At 27.7% G+C, this 25530-nt stretch overlaps 1 protein-coding gene and 1 non-coding gene across 2 annotated transcripts; one reads left to right on the top strand and one right to left on the bottom strand.

Moving 5' to 3' along the window:
* Positions 1–11977: 11977 nt before the first annotated feature.
* Positions 11978–12049, top strand: trnad-guc (transfer RNA aspartic acid (anticodon GUC)). The gene has a single exon. It is a non-coding gene; the product is annotated as a tRNA-Asp (tRNA).
* Positions 12050–23917: 11868 nt separating this feature from the next.
* On the bottom strand, positions 23918–25269 carry kazal1 (four-domain proteases inhibitor-like). Its single transcript, NM_001280871.1, is given in 4 exon segments — positions 23918–24066; positions 24270–24425; positions 24503–24655; positions 25221–25269. Coding segments are annotated over 4 exon segments (507 nt in total).
* Between the last annotated feature and the right edge of the window lie 261 nt (positions 25270–25530).

Genomic DNA, 25530 nt, shown 5'->3' with positions numbered 1-25530 from the left:
CTATGACAACTTATGAAGAAACAAGTTAAAAAAAAAATACGGTGGTAGAGGAATAAGACAAAAAAAAAAAAAAAATAACGTTAAAAAAACTATAAAATATACATAAGGCTCTGAATAACCAAACAGTCATTTCTTGTTATAAAATATATTTATAAATATATAAATTGATTTTAATAAAAAAGGCAGCGTATAACTATTTTTAATGTATTTAGTTAATGTATTATTATATCAAAATATATTTAAAAAATAGTTATACGCTGCCTTTTCTATTAAAACCAATATATAAATATATATATATATATATATATATATATATATATATATATATATATATATATATATATATATATATATATATATATATATATATATATATATATATATATATATATAATTGGCTGTTAAAGAAATCAATTATAATGTTAATGGACTTAATCGTAGAGACAAGGAGTAAAACCTATTAAAACTTTTAAAAATTGTTGACTGTGAGATTCTTTGCCTGCAGGAAACGCGCTGCGCAAATGATAAAATAGAGAAATTGTCTGACCAATTGGAAAAGAAATACTTTTGGAAGCTCACTGTTGAATAATGGAACCACTAAAGAAAGAGGTGTAGCCATCCTCATAAAAAGCAAAAAAAAAAATTTACAGACACTACTTACTACACTGTAAAAATTTACAGACACTGTTTTACATGAAAACAGAGGAACACTAGCTGAATACCATATTATTGAACATATTTCAACCTGAATACCATATCAATGAACATAATTCAACCTAAATACCATATCATTGAACATAATTCAACATGAATACTATATCAATGTAAAATAGTTAGCCCATCTTCACAGATAAAAATCTGTAACCCTTTTTTAAAAAAGAAGTTTGTTTTAAGCATGATTATAATGATGGTAATTTTGTTGAGCCCAACTATGTGAAAGTTTAAGATTTTTTAATAAAACGACACCATTCTTCAATCGAATATCTGGAATTAATTGAAACATTAAGAAGGTTTAAAAAAGTAAATTCATTTTTCATTCATTTTCATAAATGTTGTCTTTAAAAGCGGCCGTGGCGCAGTCGTTAGAGCACTTGCTCTAGAAACATAAGATTCAGGGTTCGGATTAAGGTCTAGGCATATTTCGCGCCATTGGTAAGGAAGGAGGCGTGAACTTTCTATTTAAATGGTCTTACGTGGTGCTCTGTGACAAGACCTTTAGGTCTTCTTGCGGCACCTGAAACAAAAGCTAAAATAAAAAACAATAAAAAAAAGTTTTCACATGTTACAAACATTTTTTTTCTCATCTTGTTTTTTACATTGATTATTAAAATACAGTATTTAACAATTACATATACAACATATACTATGAAATTATAATAGCGTAAAAACTATAATAATAAATGTAAACCAATATAATAATTAATTTTATTAAATAGTTACCATAAAAATTATCTCATATATAACAATAAATATAAACTAGAGTTATAAAAGTATATAAAATATTTTAGCAAATTTCTTTCTACTATTTTATTTTAAAAATTTTCTTCTAAAAAATAACAAAACTAAAAAACTCTGACGTCAAACATTTAGTCTAAGACATCACAATCTATTTTATTTATTATTCACTATTTATTTTATTTATTGATAACAATTTTTTTTCATTAACTCACACCTTCTTATTGAACCTGCAACAATCTGTAAAAATACTTCAAATGTTTTTAAATGATCTTAGCAATCTTTTTAAAGATCTTAGCAAGACGTTTGACACTGTTGATCATAGTATTTTATTAACAAAATTATAAAGCTGCATTTTTTTTCTTATAGAGATTTTTCTTATAGAAAACAATGTGTTTTAACGAGAAAAAATGACAACTTGACAAATACTTGTGGCGTTCCTCAAGAATCTATATTACAACCACTGTTATTTTTTATGGTATTTTAATGATTTAAGCTATGATTCTAATATTTTTGATTCTATCGTAATTATTAACGACACAGATTTATTGTGTTTCCATAGCGAAACAAAAACCTTTTTTTAAAACTAATAACATCGAATTTGCTTAACAAAAATGCTGCATCCACCCCTGCTTGGTTGCAAATAAAATTTATAACAATTTTGTTTTACTCTATAAAATAAAACCTTTTTTCGATCAATCATGTTTAAGGTTTCTTGTTTATTCATTCCTATCTTTATTAGGCAAAAATTGTTACAAAACGTGCACCGCCAATCAAATTCTAAAAAATTGTTTAATAAACCTAATATGTTTAATGTGTACCTGCATACTTCTCCCTACAAAATTCTGCTTTTAATTCACATTTTTCAATTTTAGCTAAAATGAATTTATAAAAGTGTGTGGGTGTGTGTATGTATGTGTGTTAGTGTGTGTAGGTAAATAAGGGTCCTTATGATGAGATAAACTTGTCTTCTTTTTGACGTATTACGAAGCTGCGTTGGCACTGCACCAAGCAGTTTTTGCATAATTAAGATAATGTAATATAGTTGAGAAATATAATTGAAATGGAGTATAAATTAAAAGGAATATAATTGAAATTAGGTTTTAATAGAAATAAGATCTATAGGTATTTAAGCATAATCGATATAAGAAAGATTTTATTTTATAGAGTAAACCAATATTTTTAGAAATTTTTGCCGTCTTTCTAAGAATTTAAAGCTTAAAGTCAATTATCAGTGTTTCTTATTAGTATTTTTCTGCTCTTTTCTTCAAACTCAGTTTCAATTTTTCAATATCAGTATATTATTAAGTATTGGATAATAGTTATATAATTAATGAAACTATCCTGAAACGGGTTTCTATAAACAACAAGTTTTACTCATCGAATATAGTGTAAAAAATTTCTTGGGTTTCAATCTTGGCTCAGCTTTGTTCTAAAGCAAAGCTGAGCCTAAATTTAGAGAACTAGAGAGTTCAGAAATTATCAATAACTTTAACAAATTTTTATGAATCAGTATGTACTTACTAATTTATTGTCAAAAAATTTGAAAATACGTGTCCTTGTACACACCCCAGTATTGCTTGCTTAAAAATTAAAGTTTCAATGCCTTATATAGCATCAACAATCTATACCATGAACATTAAAAATTCCAATCTAGTCATGCATCATCAGTCCTATTTATTAATTCGTAGCCATGTATTATCAATCTATAATATTTGATTAAGTGGTTTTGCCGAATACCAAATATTCGGCTTAGCGCTCGGTCGAAGCACCGAATATTCGGCTGCTGAATATTCAACAAAACTGATTTATTTTGATGGTTCAGACCTGCTTTATTGAAGTGCCTACATTAACTACGCTGAGAACTTTTTTACTTTATTCATGGCTAGGTCGTGTCACCGCATGCATTATTTGCTGAGTGTTACATCAAATTGTTTTAACTATAGTTATGTATAAAAGTTCACTTCAAAAATTCACCATTCAAAAAGATTATAAAAATAACCAGCTCAGGTATATTTTGCTGAATCTGAAGGAAATTTAAGAAGTTTTATAGATAAATATAGAAAAAAACTCCAAACTTATTTAAAATGATATTTTTACAACAACCTGAACTTAAGGCATTGGTTTAACTTTATTATGAATTTCAATTATACGGTTGCATTTTGAATTAATGCACGACAAAATTTAAATACTATAAGAAATTAAAACCAAAATTAAAAGAAGGTATTGAAATGTTCGAATGATCATTACATTTGTGTGCTGGTATCACTTTTGCAACATTTAGTTCATAAGAAAAAATACCAGAATTTAGTTAGAACTTTAGTGTATAGATCACAGTTCTAACTAAGCTGTTTTAGTTCGAAATTACTATATCACTATATATTTTTCCAAATCCTCGTGCTTTTTTTTTAAAGGCAAAATAAGGTTCATCAAATTCTTTATAGCTTAGTTTATACATTATCGTGTATCATATTCACGCTTTTTGATAGTTTGAAAATATTTTTTGGCAAGGTCCAGTAAAAATAGTTAAACAAAAATGAATGAAAAGGCAAGTTAAATCCAAATAATCTATATTTAATAATTTTGAACAATAAAACTGGAAAGTGATACAGGTTAGAAGGTTTTATTTTTCTTTGCATGGTCCATTGCTAACGGCAATAATAGCTTTTTCGTCCTTGCATGCAGCACTTCTCATAACGCATTCTGTGGCGTACGTTTTTCCATCTGATCCGCACACTGGATTATATTCTCTTGTACATAGAATGGAACAAGCTGAAAAAAAATTTATAGTCTTATATATATTAGTTAATTTTTATTTGATATTTATTATTCAAATATTTCAATTTTTCCTACATTTTTATAAGATACAGATTTTCCTCATTTTACCAAAAATTGACAATTATAATTTTCGGAAAGCTGTCTGGAAACATCTATTTTACTTTATAATTTTATTTTACTGTTTTTTTTTTCATTAAAAAAAAACATAAACTTTTTTGCTTTTACCTTAATTGAGTAATTGACTCTTTAACTGAACGAATTGCTGCTTCTTACATCAAAGGTTTCTTACTCTAAGCTGCTCGTATGAGTTTTGTTTAAATTTCTAGCTTTTTTTTTAGTAAAATATTGTCAAAATGGAACTATTGGGGATCCAGGTGGGTTTTTCAATTTAAAAAAAAACGAGGGGTTAAGTGGAGTTTGATTTGTTTTTCAGTTTTTTATGTTAATTTTTTTTAAATATTAGTTTTTCACTGTCAAACTCATTTAATAGAGTGAAAACCAGAGAATGTTTAAGAAACAATATTCCATTGTTATTACAATATGAAACATTTTAGAGCAAAAGAAAAGTAAGAAAGAATAAGTAAAAAATACTACAGGTAAAATTAAAAAGAGAAAAAAAATTTTTAATCTATTAGAGGCTAATCATGTACCATCATGTAAAGAAAAAAAGAGAGCGAAAGGTGGTACAGAACTTTTTTGTTTAATTTGCGAAGAAAAGTATAAGGATCCACCCACAGAAGACAGGATCGTGCGTCATATATGCCAGTCCTGGTTACATAAAAGTGCACAACTGGTGAAAGCACGTCCCGGGGTTTTGCTTGTAAATTTTATTTGTACTAATTTTTTAAAATTTTAATAGTTAAAAAATTAAATATTAATTTTAAAAGAGTTTTGTTGTATTTGGTTGCGATGAAAAGTTTCATGATCTGCCCATGGAAGACTGGATTATGTGTTACAATTGTAAGACCTGGTGGAGATGAGCATATCCTGAGGTTTTGTCAGTGGTTGCTGCACTTAGTTATTACAATTAGCATTTTATTCGTTATTACACTACAGTTTCTGTGATTACCCCAAAGTAGGTTAGGAATTACCCCAAGTACGTAAGGTAATTCGGAACACCAATGGTTTTATTTTTGCCCTAAATTTTTATTTTATAACAAGATATATAAAAAATTCTTTCGGGGATTAGTGACTAAATAGTTAGACTAAATGATAAACAATAAATATGATCAATTTTATATAACTGGTGTCTTTAATTCGCATTCCCGCTTTGGTGTTTGCCAATACCCCACTATCCTCAATGTTATCGCATTTATATCAATATCCCATCTTATTTAACTGAGTAATTGTTTTATTTTCAAACAATTGCTTAGTTAAATACATAAAATTACAAAAAAAAATTATTTTTGAAATATTTAAAGAGGGGAGAGGGGTGATTGCCTCCATCGCTTTCCCTATGGATCGGCCCTTAAATGGAACACTTTGTAATGTAAATTCAATGTAAAACTCTTTTTAAAAACTATAAACAAAAAAAATTCTTTGAGATTTTATTTGCATTAACAAAAAGGTGTAATAACTTTTATTTTGATAAATAAAAAGTTTTTGAAAATAATACATAAGTTTTTATTATATATTACTAAGAAAGCTGTAGTGAATGTCTTCCTTAAGAAGAATGGTAATATTGTTATACTTATTTATGCCAAGAGCTTATGGTATTATAGTATCTTGTTAGATAAAAATTTACTCTGCCTTAACATTTTGATATAATTTATTATTTTATTTTTTTGAGTAACTTCTGCTGTAAACGTTTACTATTTTAAAGATTTCTACTTAAATAATTTCAACCGTAAACGTTTTCTATTTTAAACATGATTCAACATGTTACCGTATGCAACATATTACCTTTTAAAAGTTTTGAAAATGTTTTTAATAATTTACTTACATTTGCAATCAGCACTTTTGAAAGCGTTTTGAACAACTATAATAGCTTTCTTTTGTTTGCATGCAGCTTGTCTCAAAACACATTCGTTTGAGTAAAAGTTTTTGTCACTACCACAGACTGGAGCATACATTTTGTTGCAAGGAAACTTGCAGTCGCCTGATATAAAACAAATTTAACAGTTAAAATTTTGCATAAAATTAAAAAAATATTGTTTGTTATAATAATATTGTGTACCTTCAGGGTTGCATTCGTCATCATACACTTGAACTATGGGCTTCTGACTAAGACAAGATTCAGATTTTAACAAACAATCATTGTCGTATGTTTTTCCGTCGTGACCACAAATTGGTGCCCAAATCCTTAGGCATATTTGGTTGCACTTTCTTTCTAAAATTAATTTGATATATATATATATATATATATATATATATATTATATATATATATATATATATATATATATATATATATATATATATATATATATATATATATATATATACATAACATTATTAAAGCTGATCAGATAATTTCAACAGGCATTTTAACGATGTATAAAAGTTTTTTATATATCGTTAAAAAATTATTAAATTATATAAAACAAACTTACCTGCATAAGCAGCAACTAACAAAACCATAATTACAGCAATACACTTCATTGTTTTCTAAAAAGAGAGACTATTAGAGTGCATCAAAATTTTTAAAAAATGTTTAAATAATCTTATAGTAATACAAATTAAAATTAAAAGCATCTTACAGAGTTTAGTAAGAATACTTCTTAATGTGTTAAGAACTGCTCCTTAATGTTTATGTTGTAATAAATGCAAAATCCTACTTCTTATATTCCAATAACAAGAGGCTTTGTGTTTGTTTAGCTGCACAGCTTGTTAAAGAAATCCAAACAAAAGTGGATTAAAATGAGACGAAAATTAAATAAGCAACTTCAATTATAACACAAACAACTTTGACGTAATAATATTTATGAAGTTCATTCAAGCAAATTTGAACATTAAAACTTAAAAGTGATCGAAGACTTTATTTTGTGAATCCAAAAACAACACAAAAGATACATAAGTTTAACAAATAAAGTTTTTTATCCTCTTTATACTTGAAATCTACTCCTAAAAACAACAGTAACAAATATGAAAATTTACAATAATTGTAATTATAAACAATTGTTTAACAAAAAAATTAGTGTCAAAGGATGCTAAGACAAAATTATTCGCTAAAAATGAATTCGACATTTTTGATTCTAAACTTTTAAAATGTTTTAATTTATAAGAGCAAATTAACTAAAATCTTAATATTTAAATAATTCTTGTAAACTATATCATAACATCGTTTAAAAAGCACAAGATGTAAAAACGAGAAAATTTTTTCAGAAAAGAACCATGATGTTTATAATTGTTGATTGAATTGAGTTGATTGAGCAAAAAAAATTTTAAATAAAAAAGTAAACAACTCTGCTTTCTCAAGTTTTGCACAAAGTATTTTTAAGATTTGTAATTTTATAACCTAAGTTGTAAACTGTCCTCTCTCAAAATGAATTAGGTCTCTTCAATTTCGGTGAAATATCAAACAACAATCAATACATTGTAACAAATCAAAACTATGTAATGACATTGTCTGGGATCAAATCACAAAACTCAAAGGTGGTTAAGAGAAATTAGGATATCTGTGATTAGAAAGTCAAAATATATGCTATAATTTCGATAAATTTTTAATAAAACAATAATTTTTTCCAAATTGAAAAAAAAAAGGATGGTTTATTAAGGAATCAATTAATGAGTCATTTTAATAATGCATTAACTTGGTCTTCAGATTCTTAAACTAATCTTGGCAAGAAATGCTAAAATTAAAACTTTATTTTTCATTTTTATTTATAGCAAACAAAGAAACACATAAGAGTTGAAATTAATTGAAACTATTTAACTATCACACTAAACTAAGCGTATTTAGTGTATAGATGTGAGGCGGTGAACTGACAACCCTCCCAAGAGTGGCACTATCTAAAACTGCAATATATCGAGTATGATAGGTCAAGAGTGTTGCCAAAATAAACAACTGAGAAACCTTAGAAAAAAATAGACCAAACATTTTTCTATAACAACACTTGGTTACTCATCCAAAGAACTTAGAGAACATTGTAACATTGCGGAATGGAGGATGGTAAAAGTACAGCTATTAAATCAAGCAATTTTTTTGAGTTGCTGTTTTTATTAGCCAAATAGAATAGACATAGAAGCGGCAGCCAATCCTAAATCTGATATCTTGTCTGTGAAATCTTTATATCATCAACTCTGAATAAATCTGATATCTCGTTTGTGACAGCTTGGGGCTTGCAGTGATTTGTGTATTTTAGTTTCAACAAAACTCGAGTTGTTTTAATAATCGAGGTAATAATCTAGGCTTCTAATTATTTTTGAAATATTGTTAAAAATTTTATCTTTATGAACGGAAACACCTCTAAACAGCCCTAGGAGAGTTTTTACAACATCCTTAACACCTTTACTAAGTCGTCTGCCTAATATCATCTTAATGTATCATTTACAATCAACCTTTCATGAAATTCATATACAAAACCCATTGCAAAATTAGCATCTGGTAAAGTAAGGGCAAGTAAGGCAAATTTAAACAATGAAGTTCTAAAATCTAAGTGTCATCAATATAATCTCATAGTAAATATGATTGTATAGGTTTTTTGATATTTAGCAAGTATTTAAGGTGGTCTCTAAATCACTGGGGTCTGGGAATTATTCGATTCTCCCTCATTGTTTTACTCCATTATTATTTAAATAATAATATTATCATTTAAATTAATATTATTTAAATAATAATAACATCACATTATAAGATGTTAAAAAATAGAACGCGAATATAAACTACTTTATTATTTTTATTTCAATTTGTTTCTAAAAAAAAGGTTATTCCCACATTTCGGCTAAATCGTCTTTTAATCAACTTAGTCGATTTCAAAAATGTGTTAGTCGATTTTAGTTGACTTTAGAATATACATTAGTCGATTTTGTTGACAGTCAAATTATTTAAAAGTTGTAACAACACTAATTAAAACCAACGAGAAAGAATATAATTATCTGCGAGGGTTTTAATACACACAATATAGATTTTTAGCAATGAGATACGAGTATAATTTAACAACGCGTCGTCTGACATCGACTTAGGATTTAGCATTTATTGCACAATACATTAAGCTAGAATTTCAAAACGTAAAAATGTCTTTTTTGCCATCTCATTGAATAAAATTAAAAATACACAATACTTAGCTAGAAAGAAAAAAACGTTGAAAAAATTTTATTCAGAAAATGTTTTTGGCAAGCAAATATTATTAAACTTCAAAACGTTGTTTGTAATGTTTGTTTTTATTATTTGAATTATAAAGTTTATTATTTTTCCGCAGAAGACGTTTTCATTTTTTAAGTCTTGCAAACAACATTAAGACAAAATAGTCCAGGAGCCAGGTACAAATTTGGTCAAATATTTCTTTTCGAGCGAAATTTAAATTAAGCTGACCATACCCAGTGGCATTCGTCGTCCAGATAACGTTCGTGAGATAACAATCGTCCTCCAGACGTCGCGTGCCCACTGGGTAATACCGACTTTAAGAAATCTAAACGCCAACTGCAACCGCAACTTCTGAGTACAATATGTTGATAATGCGCATGCGTGAGCTCAGGGTAATACCCTAGTCGCGTTTTGAAGTTCCGGCCGGACGTAAAAATTTAAGTTTTTGCGTTGCGTAGAAAACGTGAAATAGTTATGAAAACGTCACATTTAGCTCCTGCTAAAGTTTTTTTTTTTTTTTTTTTTTTTTTGTGGCTTTTAAATTTATATCTTTAAATTGGCTAATTGTTTTTATTTTAAATCTGAATTATTTTATATTATATTCATACATAATAAATTACAAAAAGCCTTTTATAAATAATATATGTAATATGAATATATAATATATATTCATATACATATTTTTTTTTTTTTTTTTTTTTTTTTTTTGTAGTTATTTTAGGTGCTCCCAGAAGTCCTTACGGTCTTATCACAGAGCACCGCGGGAGAACATTTAACGGGAAGTTCACGCCTCCTTCCGTACCAATGTCGCTAGTTGAGCTGGAGCTGGCGTCGAACCTCGGACCTCTGGGTTCTGAGTCAGAACTCTAACCACTGCGCCACGGCTAAAAAAGAGACGCACGAGCCCTTTGCAGGGCCCTATTCTTGATAATATTATTTATTACAAATATTATATATTACATATATTATTTATAAAAGGCTTTTTGTAATTTATTATGTATAAATATAATATAAAGTAATTCATATTATGTATATATGTTTATTAAAAAAGTTTATACGCAGCCGTATTAATTAAACTTTAATAACATTGTATCTTATAACAAGAAAACGACTTTCAAAGTACATATATATATATATATATATATATATATATATATATATATATATATATATATATATATATATATATATATATATATATATATATATATATATATATATATATATATATATATATATATATATACATATATATATATATATATATATATATATATATATATATATATATATATATATATATATATATATATATATATATATATATATACATATAATATATATATATATATATATATATATATATATATATATATATATATATATATATATATATATATATATATATATATATATATATATATATATATTACCATTTTGCAAATTTCTTTCCCAAAAAGCTCACTTTAATTACTATTTAGAGCTTTTACATTCAACATATAAACTTTTTTGTTTTTGTTGTTTTTTTCCTTGATAATAAATAGTATATAACAAAAACATGTAAACAGTATAGATTTTAGATTTAAAATGGGTAAAATAAACTTATATAAAGCTAAATCAATATCTTTTTTATGAAAAAATTAAAATAACTTTAAGTAAACAACTGTTTCTTTCAAGGTTACTATTTTAATTTATATGTGAATTTACTTGTTTTCATGCGATATTTTTTATTCACCTGGCCTAACCTGCTAAAATAATTGTTAATACCGTATTTGCTCGCGTTTAAGTCGAGAAAATTTCAAGACAAAATAGCAACTTTGATTTGAGCACGGTTCATAAAAATATGAATTAAAAACTTTAATCTTATAATGTTAACGTACTGCATATACTCACGTATATGTCAAAAAGTTACTGTATATGTAAATATTAAAATATAAGAAATTGAAAAAAGAATAGAAACAGCTGCACTTATTCCAATCGAAACATGTACCTGGTTTCGAAATTACGTTAAAAAAGTTAACTTTGAAAAAATTAAAAGTATAATAAAAGATAAGTGTTTTTGAAGATTTTAGGGTAACTTCAGGTTTTTGCCAGAACAGAAGGTATTGTCCGTGGGGGGTCAAATTTTACCCAACCATACATAGATGCAACTATAGCACACTACCGCAAAGTACTGTGACGCTTGAAAAATATTTCAAAAAATGTATAAACAGACGGAAATTTTACTACACTATTCAATAGTGTAGTAAAATTGTATTCCAATAGTAACTATTGGAAATTTCAAGTTACTTGCGTGAACAGAAGACATTGTACAAGGGTGTTGAAATTATGACAATAAGTTACTTATGTATAGAAATGATTTTTCTGTTTTACTCCGAAAGCATTATAAAAAATATTCTTCTATCAAGCCCCTAATGTAAAAAGTGATCAAATTTATAAAATATCTAATATATTATTGGTAATTTTATAATTATATCTAATATATAAGAATATTAATGAGTCCTCGGTAGTATAGTGGTAAGTATCCCCGCCTGTCACGCGGGAGACCGGGGTTCGATTCCCCGCCGGGGAGATGTTTTGCATCCTTTATTATTGACGAAGCCAATATCGTTTGTGGAGACTAAAAAAACATTAAGAATATTATTTTGAATAATAAAAGAAAAAAGGTTGCTTCACCACTCAATGCAACTAAGGCCTGGTACACGTTTTTCCGAACAAAAAAAAATATTTTTTCAATTACAATATATGTAAGTTTTTTCATCAAAAAGTATGACATATTTGGTATGTATGGAAAGATTATTTTAGCCACTATTATAATCTGGTAAAAGTTATGCAACTACATCAAATCGTCAAGCGTAGTTGTATTTAAAAAAGATGTAGTTTTCAACATAAAGTGGCTTGGGGCTCGGCTATAGATAAGTCTATGATTTTTTCATAAAAGCGCGTATTGGTGTTTGTTTTCAATGAATGAAACTTGACATTTATAATCAGGCATGATTTGGGAAAATTATCCATGAAAAACAATTTTTTTATGAAAATTGAAGTTATTTTTTTCAATACCACACCTAAATGAGTATGTTTAACAATAATGTCACGTTAGATTCAGATAAACTATGGTAGTGTTAATTTTTCTACCAAAGTCGTTTTTGCATAAATAATCATAACTTTTAGCCCCATTCAAAAAACTGCTTTCATTATTTAGTATCATTTTTTGAAATACTCGGGACTTATTCGGTTATCTTGAAAAAATAATTTATTTCATTCAGAATGCCTAAACAATGAAAAAAAAGAAGCGGTAAACTTTATAAACAAGTTACTTTCATTTTCACCCTCGTTTCGTTTTTATATCAGTAGTAAACTTTAATTGACATTTGGTTTCTTTTATTTTTATAACAAGGATTTAAAAGTAATATAATTTACATTTAACTTATTGTTATAAAAACAATTATTTTTTTGAACAATAAGTTGATTGAAATATATATAAGCTATATTATGGCTTCAGTAATGTATTAAAATAAATACTTTTTGTTGTTGGCACAGGGCAAAATGAAATATATTACATAATTCATTCCAACTGCTTTTAAAAAAACATATTTTTTATAAATATACCAACACAAGTTATTATTATATGGATATATCACCTGCAAAACTAACAGACGCTTTATATTTTGCTATTATTTACGAATTCTTTGTTTGCATAAATTAAATAATAAATAAAAAGTTTTTCGGTTGCCACTAACAACCAATCGGATTTATTTAAAATTATCGGCTTTTTTTTTTTACGAGTTTGTTTGTTCTATGCCTTAGTTGCATTGAGCATACCAGGCTCGTAGCAACAGGGTGGGCAGCAAGGATATTTGCATCCCCTCCCCCAATAATTTTCAAAAAAACAATTTTGAAAAAATTGACTGAAAAAATGTCCAAAAAAAAATAAGTCCTTAAAACTATTTCGGGTTAGTACTGCCCCCCCCCCCCCTCAACATAATTTTGTTCCTACGGCCCTGCATACACATAGAGTTTGACGATTTCGGTAACTTTAAAAACAGTTACTTTTAGTTACCGGTAACTGCGGTAATTTGAGCGTAACATGGTAACTTAAGTGTAACTTATGGTAACATTGGGTAAGTTATAATTTAAAAGAGTAACTTAAAAAAAATTGACTATTATTATAGATAGAATGTGAGAAAAATTATTATATTATAAATAACGTAGATTTAATTTAAGTCGTTTCCGTACAAATATTTAAAAGCATTTTCAGTAAAAAAAAGGAGAAAAAATCAAAAATTAATTCCTTGCTAGAAATATATATATATTTTTTACAACTTCAGTTAGTTTCCGAAATTTCATGCAAAGAAGTTTTAAACTTGTTGTAACTATTAAGGCGTTAAACGCCGCGTTTAAAGCATTTGAATAGTTTCATTATTCTCGTCATTTTGGTTAAAAAAAACCCCAGCTCTACACTCCACGCAGAAACTGATTGAGCTGAAACCAAATTTACTGAAATTAAATTGATTGAAACTAAACTGACTGAAACTAAATTGACTGAAACTAAATTGACTGAAACTAAATTGACTGAAACTAAATTGACTAAAACTAAATTGACTGAAACTAAATTGACTGACGGCTGGCAGTAACGAATCCCACTGTCGATTAGAGCCATTGGAATTAATTGAAACTGAGATATACGCTCATTTAAATTTGTTTTTTGAAGTGTTGCAATTTTTTTTTTTTTATTGGTAGTATCGTTATCCCATTGGAAATCCAGATATTTTAATTTATTTTGAAGGTATATAGAAGCTCCGTGAATTTGAATAACGTTGTTGGAAATACTGCTTTTTCCAGAAATCAGAAATTCCTTTTTCTCAGCGTTTAGCTTGATAAAGTTTGCTACTCCGTATTTTGAAATCTGTTAATCAGTTTTTGCAGACCAGAGATTGTAGTACTCAGCAAAATTACATCATCTGCGTATGCAATTAAACCAGTATAAATGCCATTTATTGTTGATCCTTCTTCTGAGACTATTTCATTTAGGATGCTTTCAGTATAAATGTCATATAAATGCAACGATAGAATAGATCCTTGTTGCACACCTTGTGACAGACTGAATTGATTTGAGATAACTCCTTGATAGAATATGTTTGCAGAACCAGAAAGATAAAGCGATGAGATTACATCAACATTTGTAAATATAAGAAGATCTAAATTATTGCGGTAACAATTAGCTGAAAAAAATTGAGTTTTATCTGAATTAAAGTTCACCAGCCACTGTGAGCCTTACGCATTAACAGAAGTGAGAGCTTTTTTGAGCTCAAATACCCCGTGCCAAGTGATCAAAGAGTGTTGGCTTCTTATCAAGATAATAATAAATGGTAGTATCATCAGCGAACAATGCATGTGATAAAATCTGGAAGATCGTTCATGTAAATTAAAAAGAACATAGGGCCAAGTATAGAACCTTGTGAAACCCCTGAAGTTACAGGATATGAAGAAGTATGCTGTCCATCGATAACAACTTTTATACTACGATTGGAAAGGAAGGATTCCATAATGTCAAAGATGTTACCTGATAAACCGTAAGAAAAAAGTTTATGGAGAAGACCAGTATGCCAAACTTTATCAAAAGCTTTAAAAAAGTCAAAAACGATAGCCTTAACCTCGCCTCCTCTATCTAATGACTATAAAACCTATGATTATTACTGTTAAAAAATCGGCTGTGGAGTGAGAAGATTGAAATACATATTGATGATCAGAAAGTAAGTTATTTTATTCAAGATTCAAAAATCTTGCTTATAATAGGATGAAAATAATGGGACGGTAGTTAGACGAGTTAGATTATTTTGAAAAGAGAAATTGGAAATGGAGATATCTAATACATCACTTTTGTATGCATGAATTTATTCTTTACAGTTTAAAGATTGTCCATAAACTACGCAACGCTAAATTTTACCAATAAACAAAACAAAATAGATTATAAGTTTTCCCTTGCAGAGCCTCAAGTATAAAAGTCAAAACAGCCCATTAAGTTTATTTAAAATTGCCGCGTTAAAGAGATTAAGATCTTCTACTCCTTTTTAAAAAATAGATTTAGCGTTGGGTAATTTATGGACGGTTCCTTATAGGGGAAGTGGTGGCATAACTGCATGTGGAGGCAAACCGTTTTTTTATATTTCTTTATGAAAAATATTATCTGATATGGCAACAAACATACCTTGCGTTCGTAAAACAGTTACCCTCATTTTGTTTATGTCAAAAAGAGTGGCTGTTGCGTTTCTGAGAAGTTGTGCATAATAATGTTTACTTTGATAAAATTATTATATCTACATCATACTTTTCCAGATCTTTTTTACAAGGATTAAGCTATATTTGATTTTAGTGTTAAACATATGTGTTATCAGCGTTGTTTCATCAAGTAAAAACAATTTTTGATATCAACCTAACCTAATAAGCAAGCTATGAGACTGTATTCTTTCTAAAAACTGTCCTTTGGGGAAGTAAATTAGAAAAAATTATTTCTTGATTAATTTATCTGAAGTTTACATTTTTAATAAAATATTTGTAACTTTTATTAAATAAATTTTTTTCCTAACTTTATACAAAGACTTTCATAAATGATTTATATATACTTTCTCAAAACTTTTTAGATGTGACTGCCGTTTTTTACCGTGTACTCTTCATTTTTTTAATTTAGGTTATTTAGGTTATTTATTAAGGTTTCTTTCTTTTCTTTGCGTAGATAAATTTAAGAAATTTTAACTCTACAAATTTATTTATTACTTATATATTTAAATATTAACATAAATAAAATGAGCAAATCAACTGAATATGTCTCCGTTGTTATGATGAGAGAACTACTTAATAACCAAAAAGAAACCATAATGTCGTTTTTCAAAGAAACAGTGAAAGACTTTAATTTAAAAATTGAAACTCTGCAACATAATATTAACAGTTTAAGTAATGAACTTCAAGAAATAAAAACTGGTATGAATTTTGTTGGTGATTTGTGCGTTGAAAAAATAAAGACTCACGAAGAAAAAGTTTAACAAGTAAGTGATGAATTATCTAATATTAAAAAAATACAAGGAAAAATTTCGTGGGATAATAGTGAGTTAAAGCTAAAAAGTGTGGACATAGAGGACAGGAATAGAAGGTGTAATTTACGAATTGACGGTCTTAAAGAGAGCAGTGACGAAAAAGAGTGGGAATTTACGAAAGAAATGTTAAAAAACTTTTTAGTGAAAATCTCGGGATTGAACAGAATATCAAAATAGAATATTAAAATACACGACTTTGAGGACAAAAATATAATCTTGAATAAAGCTTCCTATCTTAAAGGTACCAACATATATATTAATGAAGACTTTAGCGAAACCACAAGGAAAATTCGAAAAGAACTTTTTGCTACAGCAAAAATCCATAGGCAAAACGGATACTTCGCGAAAGTGATATACAACAAGCTCGTAGTACACGAGTTTAATAAAAAGAAATCCGACGATGCTCAAAATTTAAAATCTGGATTGATTTGATCTAAATTTATATTTATATATATAAAGTAAAATTATTGAAACTATTTGTTTAATCAAAATTCTTTATTTTCAAAAATGGAAATGAAAACTCTAAAAAATAGAGATTTTGAAAATCTAAACTTTGACCCATTTCCGGAGGTTTTTATTAATAATTATCTAATGATAACATAAATATTTTTCGAGAAACTCAAATGAACTTAATCGACACACCGTATTTTAGTCCTTTCGACTTCAAAGTATCAAAAGATCCTAATTCATTTTCTATATTACGCGTAAACATTAGAAGCATGCAGCAAAATATTGAGAAGTTGAAAGAATTTTATGTATTTTAAATAACGCGTTCGATATCATAGCTCTTAGAGAGACTTGGCATGATACAGAAAGTTCTGTTGAATTGAATTCTATCTATAGTTTGCAATCTTATAAATTAGTTGGCCAAGCGGGAAAAAAGGTAGAGGATTAGGGGTTTATGTCTCCGATAAATATACGTATAAAATTAAAAAAGCACAATGTTTCTCTAATTCTAACTACGAAAGTCTTTTCATCGATATTATAAACAATAAATATAGTAATATATTAGTAGGATGTATTTATCGTCCGCCAAATGGTAAAAATAACCCATTTGAAAATTTTATGAAAAATTCTATCTTAGAAATTAATAATGAAAATAAAAACCTATATATTATCGGGGACATAAACATTGGTGCTCTGACTTATCAAAAATTTCCTAAAATAAAATCCTTTTTTGAAATGCTATTTAAACTCAACGTCTTATCAATAACACAGGTCAACAAAAAAAATGTTTTTTTTCTGGTGCCGAGCAAACAATTTGTTTTTTGTATAGCATTTCTCATTTTGATTTCAAATATGCAACTCTTTTTTTACCATCACGTCAAGTTGTAAAGATATTTAGGTTCAAATCTTAAGAATTAAGGGTGAAGTCCCTAATATTGTCGAAAAAAAAGTTATCCAAAAGTATGTCAACCTGGGTCTCAAAAGAAGCGTATTTTCATAGAGATTTTAAAAATGTTATTCATTTGTAATAAAAATAAGCATTTTTTGTATTATTGCTGAATAACATTCTGTCGAAATTTTTTTAAGTCTTTAGCATTTTTTGACAAAATTTTTTTGTTAATACATTTTAAGGAAAAATATTTATGTTTTCTAAAATCTCTACGAAAATACGCTTCTTTTGAGACCCAGGTTGACATACTTTTGAATAACTTTTTTTTCGACAATATTAGGGACTTTACCCTAAATACTTAAGATTTGAACCTAAATATCTTTACAACTTGACGTGATGGTAAAAAAAGAGTTGCATATTTGAAATCAAAATGAGAAATGCTATACAAAAAACAAATTGTTTGCTCGGCACCAGAAAATTTTTTTTTTTTTGTTGACCTGTGTAATTAATAAACCCATACGTGTTACAAAAAACTCAGCAACTGCGATTGACAATATCTTCATTAACAACCATCTGTAATCAAGCTGGAGTAATCATATCAAAGTAATAGAAAATAAAATATCTAAAATTATTGGTATTATGTATAAAACAAAACATCTCCTGAACGCAAATTGTTTAAAAAATATTTATTTTGCATTTATTCATAGCTACATCAGCTACTGCAACGTTATCTGGGCAAGTACTTATCCTTCAAAGTTAAATACAATCTACAAAATATAAAAACGAGCAAGTCGCTTGATATTAAATGCAAATAAATACGCTAGTGCCAGACCACTACTAAGAGAAATCGGAGTGCCTAATGTCTATGAAATAAATATTCTTAATATACTTATTTTTATGTTCAAGTTTAAAAATGGTATGCTACCAAGCATTTTCCAAACTTACTTTTTTTCTTTAAACCACAAATACGAAACTAAATACTCAATAAATAACTTTTTTATACCTAAAACATTATTAAAACAAGCTGATTTTTCGATATCTTGCCGAGGGCCGCGGTTATGGAACTTGGTTTTAACAAGTAATATAAAAACTTTAACCTCAACTCAACAATTTAAACGTGCAACAAAACAACACTTATTTGATTTTGATACAAAGCAATTACTATCCTTTTATTAAAAATTTTGATAATGTTATTTAATTAATATCTAATAAATTGACGCAACATGTTAATTATATTGTATGGTACTTAAAACATGTTTGATATTATTCTATATTATAATAATAACGCAATTTGTAAATGCAATATTTATTATAACTTACGCCATTTGTAGATGGAATATAAAACAGAATTTATTTGGTTTTGTATGTATATATGAACGGACTTATATTTGCATGTATGTGTGTGTGTGTGTGTGCGTGTATAATAAAAATAAAAGTAGAATAAAATAGAGAATTAAAAATAATAATAATTTAAAAAAATAATTATAATTTTTTTTTTTTTTCTTTTTTTTTCTTCTTTTTTTTCTGCAAATAGTAAATTGATTGTTAAATCAGTTTTTTCTTTAGTTTCTACTTTCCTTTTTCATTTTTATCGGCTGAATTTTTTAGTTATATTAACGGGGCTGGATGATAAGACCATGTCTTCTGCCGGCTCCGGTCGAAACTTTAATGTTATATTTTTATGTTGTAAAAACATTGTAAAAGCTTATTTCTTTTTAATGACGAAATAAATAAAATAAAAAAAAAAAATTAACATTTGAAACTGGAGTTTTCCTTACAGATATTAGTGATCATTTTCCTATCTTCTTAAAAGAAAATTATTTAAAAACTGCGTCTGATAGTCAACTTAATGTTATTAATTATAAAAAACGTAACATTAAATTTTGTAATATTAACAAACTAATGTGTAGATTAAAACAAAAATCATGGAGTAATGTATATAAATGCAATGATACTAACGAAGCTTTTAAATTTTTTTTTAGTACAAAACACTACAATGAAACCTGTTTATATGAGGATATTGAAGTTAAGGCAAAAGCTATTGCTAACCGATGGTTGACCAAATCGATATGAAAATGCTCAAAAAAAAAAAAGCAAAAACTATATAACAAATTTCTAAAAAATAAAAACACAAAAAATTATCTAAATTACAAAAAATATAAATACTTTTACCAATCACTAATCAAAAATGCAAAAAAAAGTTATTTCAGTAGGCTAATTTTGAATTGCCAATTTAATAGTAAAAAAACATGGTCCATAATTAATAACATCATCGGAAAAGACAAAAATATTGCTCCTTCACTGCCTTAGAGAATTAATATTGACAACACTGATATATTCTGTCAAAATATAATCTCAAAAGAGTTTAACAAGTATTTCACAAATGTTGGACCTAAACTTGCCTACAAAATATTGGCAACATCAGAATCATTTAAAATCTATCTAAAACCCTCAAATAACAAAATATTATATGTAATGAATTAAGTTATAAAGAATTTGAAACAGCATACTCTTCTTTCAAAAAATAAATCCCCAGGAAATGATGAAATCTCTAGTAATATAGTAATTTTTAACAAAACTAGCTTAGGCAAACCTTTGTTTCATATACTGAAACTTTCATTAAAGTTCGGTATTTTCCCTGATGCTTTTAAAATAGCTAAAATAATCCCAATTGACAGATGCAACGATCATTCGGACATTACAAACTATAGACCTATATCATTACTTTCGGTATCCTCAAAATTGTTTGAACGCGTAGTTTATAATAAAATATTCGAGTATTTCACTATAAAGAGTTTTTTTTACCTAAAACAATTCGTGTTCCAGAAAAATCACTCAACTGAACATGCAATTATTGAAATAGTCAACCATATAACTAATGGTTTTAGCAATAACAAATATACTTTAGGAGTATCTATAGATCCATCTAAAGCATTAGATACCATTGCATTCTCTTATAAAAAATTAAGTATAACGGTATAAATAATACAACATATTTCTGGATAAAAGGTTATCTTACAGATAGAAAGCAATATGTTCATAATGAACAATCCGGAACATTAAATGTCGTATGCGGAGTTCCGCAGGGATCAATCCTTGGTCCGCTCCTATCCCTTATTTATGTTAATGACTTTTGTAATGCATCATTAAAACTAAATTTAATAATGTTTGCAGATGATACAAATCTATTTCTTACCAATAATAATATTAAACATCTCTATTCTCATATGATCAATGAAAGTTTATCCTGGCTTTCCCAGATAAACTATATTCAATCAAAAATTGCCAGAACTATTGGCGTAATGTATCGAGTCCGCCCATACGTGAATATTTCAAGTCTCAAATTGATATATTTTGGGCTAATTCACTGTTTCATTAACTATGCTAATATATTATGGGCAAGTACGCATAAAACAAAAATTGAAAAAGTTTATAAGCTACAAAAACACGCTTGCCGAATCATATATTCTAAATTTAAACGTGAACATGCAAAACCTCTTTTGAAAGATATGAAAATGATGGATATATTTGAAATAAATATCTATCAGCATCTAATTTTTATGTATAGATACTACAACAATTTTTTACCAGTAAATTTTGATGATAAGTTCAAAATAAAGCTTAATGATAAGTATAGTCTAAGATCAAATAGAAACACTAACTATAAATTGGCTCGGAAATGTAACAAACTCTCAGAACATTGTATATCTTATCGAGGACCTAAATTATGGAATGAATGTCAAAAGGATTTTAAGTTTACGGTGAAGTCCTTAAGTTCATTTAAGTTTCAAGCAAAAAAAGAAATTTTTAAAATGCAATGATCTCAATAAATAAAAAATTATTTTTATTTTAACTAATTAATTTTTTGTTTGTTTGACTATTTTACCGGTAACTTTGCTATTTATTTGCTTCTTAATACGAGCTTTATATTGTACGTGTTATATACTTCTTAATACAATCTCATCAGTATATTTATTATGAGTTTTATATTTATATTATACTCGATATTAATGCTGTATATTTACAATTTATTAAAACAATTTATTACTCTTCTTATTTATTATATAAATCTACGATTTATTGTTCTTTTAAAAAGGGACTCTACGAAAAGATTGCGATAACGTAATGTTATCCTTATCTTCTTTGAGTTTCCATCTGCTTTAACCTTATTTTATTCTAATAATAGTGTATACTCTTGTAACTGAATTTATTTTATATATATTTAAACAAGCATTGTAAAAATTATTATACTATGTTAAACAGAAAAAAAAACAGAAAAAAAAAGGTGCTCCCAGAAGTCCTTACGGTCTTATCGCGGAGCACCGCGGAAGAGCATTTAACTAGAAGTTCACGCCTACTTCCTTACCAATGTCACTTATTGGGCTAGAGCCGGCATCGAACCTCGGACCTCTGGGTTCTGAGCCAGAACTCTAACCACTGCGCCACGGCTGCAGTGGTTAGAGTTCTGGCTCAGAACCCGGGTGTTGTTATTTTTAAAAGATGCTAAATAAAAACTTAACCAAAATGGATCCCATACCACTTATTGGGAGAGTAATTAGGTGTTCTTCTGACCAATTAAAGAAAACATCCACTAATATTGATATCGATCAATGATGGCTTAATTATCAATAATCGCCTGTTGTATTTTTTATTTATATTGCATTTTTCAGTAATTTTCTTCTATTTATAATATACTATCGATTATACTCTGCAGAAAATATTAGTTTTTATTTTGGAAAGTGTAATATTGTTTAAAAAATTTTTCTAATTTTTTGTAAAGCTAATAATTTATTTTAAATATATCAAATTACACTTTATTTACTTAGATTTCTCTTTTTACCTTCCCTTGCCTAGATTAAAATCAAATCTATGGTGTGTATTGTATATCAATGCCTTTATATATAACTTTTAAAAGAATGTTTAGGTAAAATTAGGACGTTTATAGGACGACTGAATAAGACGTCTTTAAGTCTTTCACATGAGACCAGCCAGAGACATCCATAAGACGGCTTAAAAGACGCCTTTAGGACGTCTACAAAAAATGTATCTAGGACGTCTTGAAAAGACGTCTTTAGGACGTCTAAAATAGACGCCCTTAAGTCTTTCATTGGAGACCAACCAAGGTTGTCTCCAATGAAAGACTTATGGACAAGAAATGAGACGACTTATGGACTTCCTTTGAGGGGTTAGTATGCCCTCTGGGCGAGAACCTGCTTGCTAATGTTGTGTCAATATTGAAAGAAACGTTCCGATTTTGGAAATAAAAAGAAAAGAGAGAGTTGTTTAAAATTTTGATGGAGGAGAATGTTCCAAAATTCTGATCCAATAATTTGTGGAAAACACACCAGCTTGTTATTAGCACTTAATGCTAACAACTGCAAGAGCCGTGTCGTTTAGCTGATTTTAATTCATTTGGTGACTATTCTATTATAATCTAATTTACCTGTAGTTTATTGCCGGTGTTAAAGAGAAAACCTAATAAAAATTATTCTTTTTAAAACCTCTTTCCTACATTTTTCCTTTGGACATAATTCTTTTACAAAGTTAGCTCAGACTCTTTAAAAGATCTCATAATACAAACATATTAACTATTCGTTTGTTAGATTTATTGAACAGGTTTACAAAAATTTTATTAAAGAATTTTAAGAATGTGAGACTTCATTAACAGTGTCACGCGTATTTTTATTTTGATTTATCACGTTTTCTTAGTCTAAACTTAAACTAAGAAGATTATACTGAAGTCGCGTGAAAAATAATTTTAACCGGTTGATTGCAAAAAAGTAAATTTAACTTTTAATTAAATTAACACGCAACCTGGTAATCATAGCAACAATCTTAATTTTACTGTAAAAAATAATAATAAAACTATCTTAATGAAACAAAACCAAATAATGAAAGTTAAAATCTAAGCAACGTTTAAAGTAAAAAATAAGACTCAATAAATAGACCAGTTTGATCAAAATAATCTGCTTTAATCAATTTTGAACACTAAAAATGGAAAAGGATCTAGATTTTACTCAGCTTCGCATGGTCCGTCGCGAACGGCAACAATAGCCTTTTCGTTCTGGCATGCAAAACCTCTCATTACACATTCTGTGGCATAGGTTTTTCCATCTGATCCACACACTGGATTATATTCTCTTGTACATGGAAAGGAACAAGCTGAAAAAAATACAATCATAGAGTTAACTTGTTATTGAAAACTTAGTTTTCAGCAATTTGTTATTAAACAAAATTACTTAATTAAAATATTTCATAACAAATTTATTTTATTTTACTGCAAAAAACACTTTTATTTTTCATTGTAAAAATTAAAAAAAAAAAATTATACTAAGTATAGAAAACATTTTAGTAAAATAACTTACAACTACAATCAGTATTTTCGCCAACATTTCGAACGACTGTAATGGCTTTTCTTTGTTCGCATGCAGCTTGTCTCAAAAGGCATTCGTTCGAGTAAAGCTTTTTATCGCTACCACAAACTGGAGCATACATTCTGTTGCAAGCAAATTTGCAGTTGCCTGATATAAAAATATAAATCTAACAATTAAACCTTACCATGAAATTAAAATTAAAAAGTTTTTAATAAATAAAATACCTTCGAGGTTGCATTCACCATCATACACTTTAACTATGGGCTCCTGGCTAAGACAAGATGCAGCTTTTAACGCACATTCACTAGCGTATGTTCTTCCATCGTGACCACAGACTGGTGCCCAAATCATTGTGCATACTTGGTTGCACCTTCTCTCTGAAATTTTAAAAATTGTAAGTATACGTGTATATGCTTGTGTGTGAGTATATATATATATATATATATATATATATATATATATATATATATATATATATATATATATATATATATCTATATATATATATATATATATATATATATATATATATATATATATATATATATATATATATATATAAAACACTTTTGTGTGTGTGTTTGTGTGTGTGTGTGTCTGTGGTTATTAAGTTGGTCTCAGAAGTCCTTAGAGTCTTATTACAGAGTACCACAGATAAGAGTTGCAAATTTAGGTACTCTTTCGGAACTTTAAGGAGCATTTTTTTTTCAGTAATACCTAGTGGAAAAGTTTTTAAGAATTTGGGACCCTAATAATATGTGTTGGAGAGGAAGGAGGAGCCTCAGACCCACTAGTCACAGAACTGCCTCCTTCCTTTCTATTGTCACTTACTTGGCTACCCTCAGACCTCTTGGTTCTGAGCCAGCATTCTAACCACTGCTCCACGGCTGCTAATCAGAAAATTTTCAACGGAAATTTTTAACCAAGATTATAAAATCTTACCTGCATAAGCAGCAACTAACAAAGTCATAATTACAGCAACACACTTCATTGTTTTCTAAAAAGGAAAACTATTTGAATTTTTTTTTTTTAATTAAATGTGTTATATAAACTTATTGCATAAAACTGAAAATCACAAAAAGTATAAAATATTAAATTCTATATCTTACAGAGTTACGTATGAGGGCTTCTTAATGTGTTAAGAACTGCTCCTTAATAATCGTGTTGTGACTAATGGAAAGTTGTCTCTTTTATTCCAATAGCGAGAGGCCTTGTGTTTGTTTAGCTGCACAGCTTGGTAAAGAAATTCAAA

Source organism: Hydra vulgaris, chromosome 01 (assembly GCF_038396675.1).
Source record: "Hydra vulgaris chromosome 01, alternate assembly HydraT2T_AEP".
In the NCBI taxonomy this organism is placed as follows: Eukaryota; Metazoa; Cnidaria; class Hydrozoa; order Anthoathecata; family Hydridae; genus Hydra; species Hydra vulgaris.
This window is presented reverse-complemented; position numbering and strand designations above follow the sequence as displayed.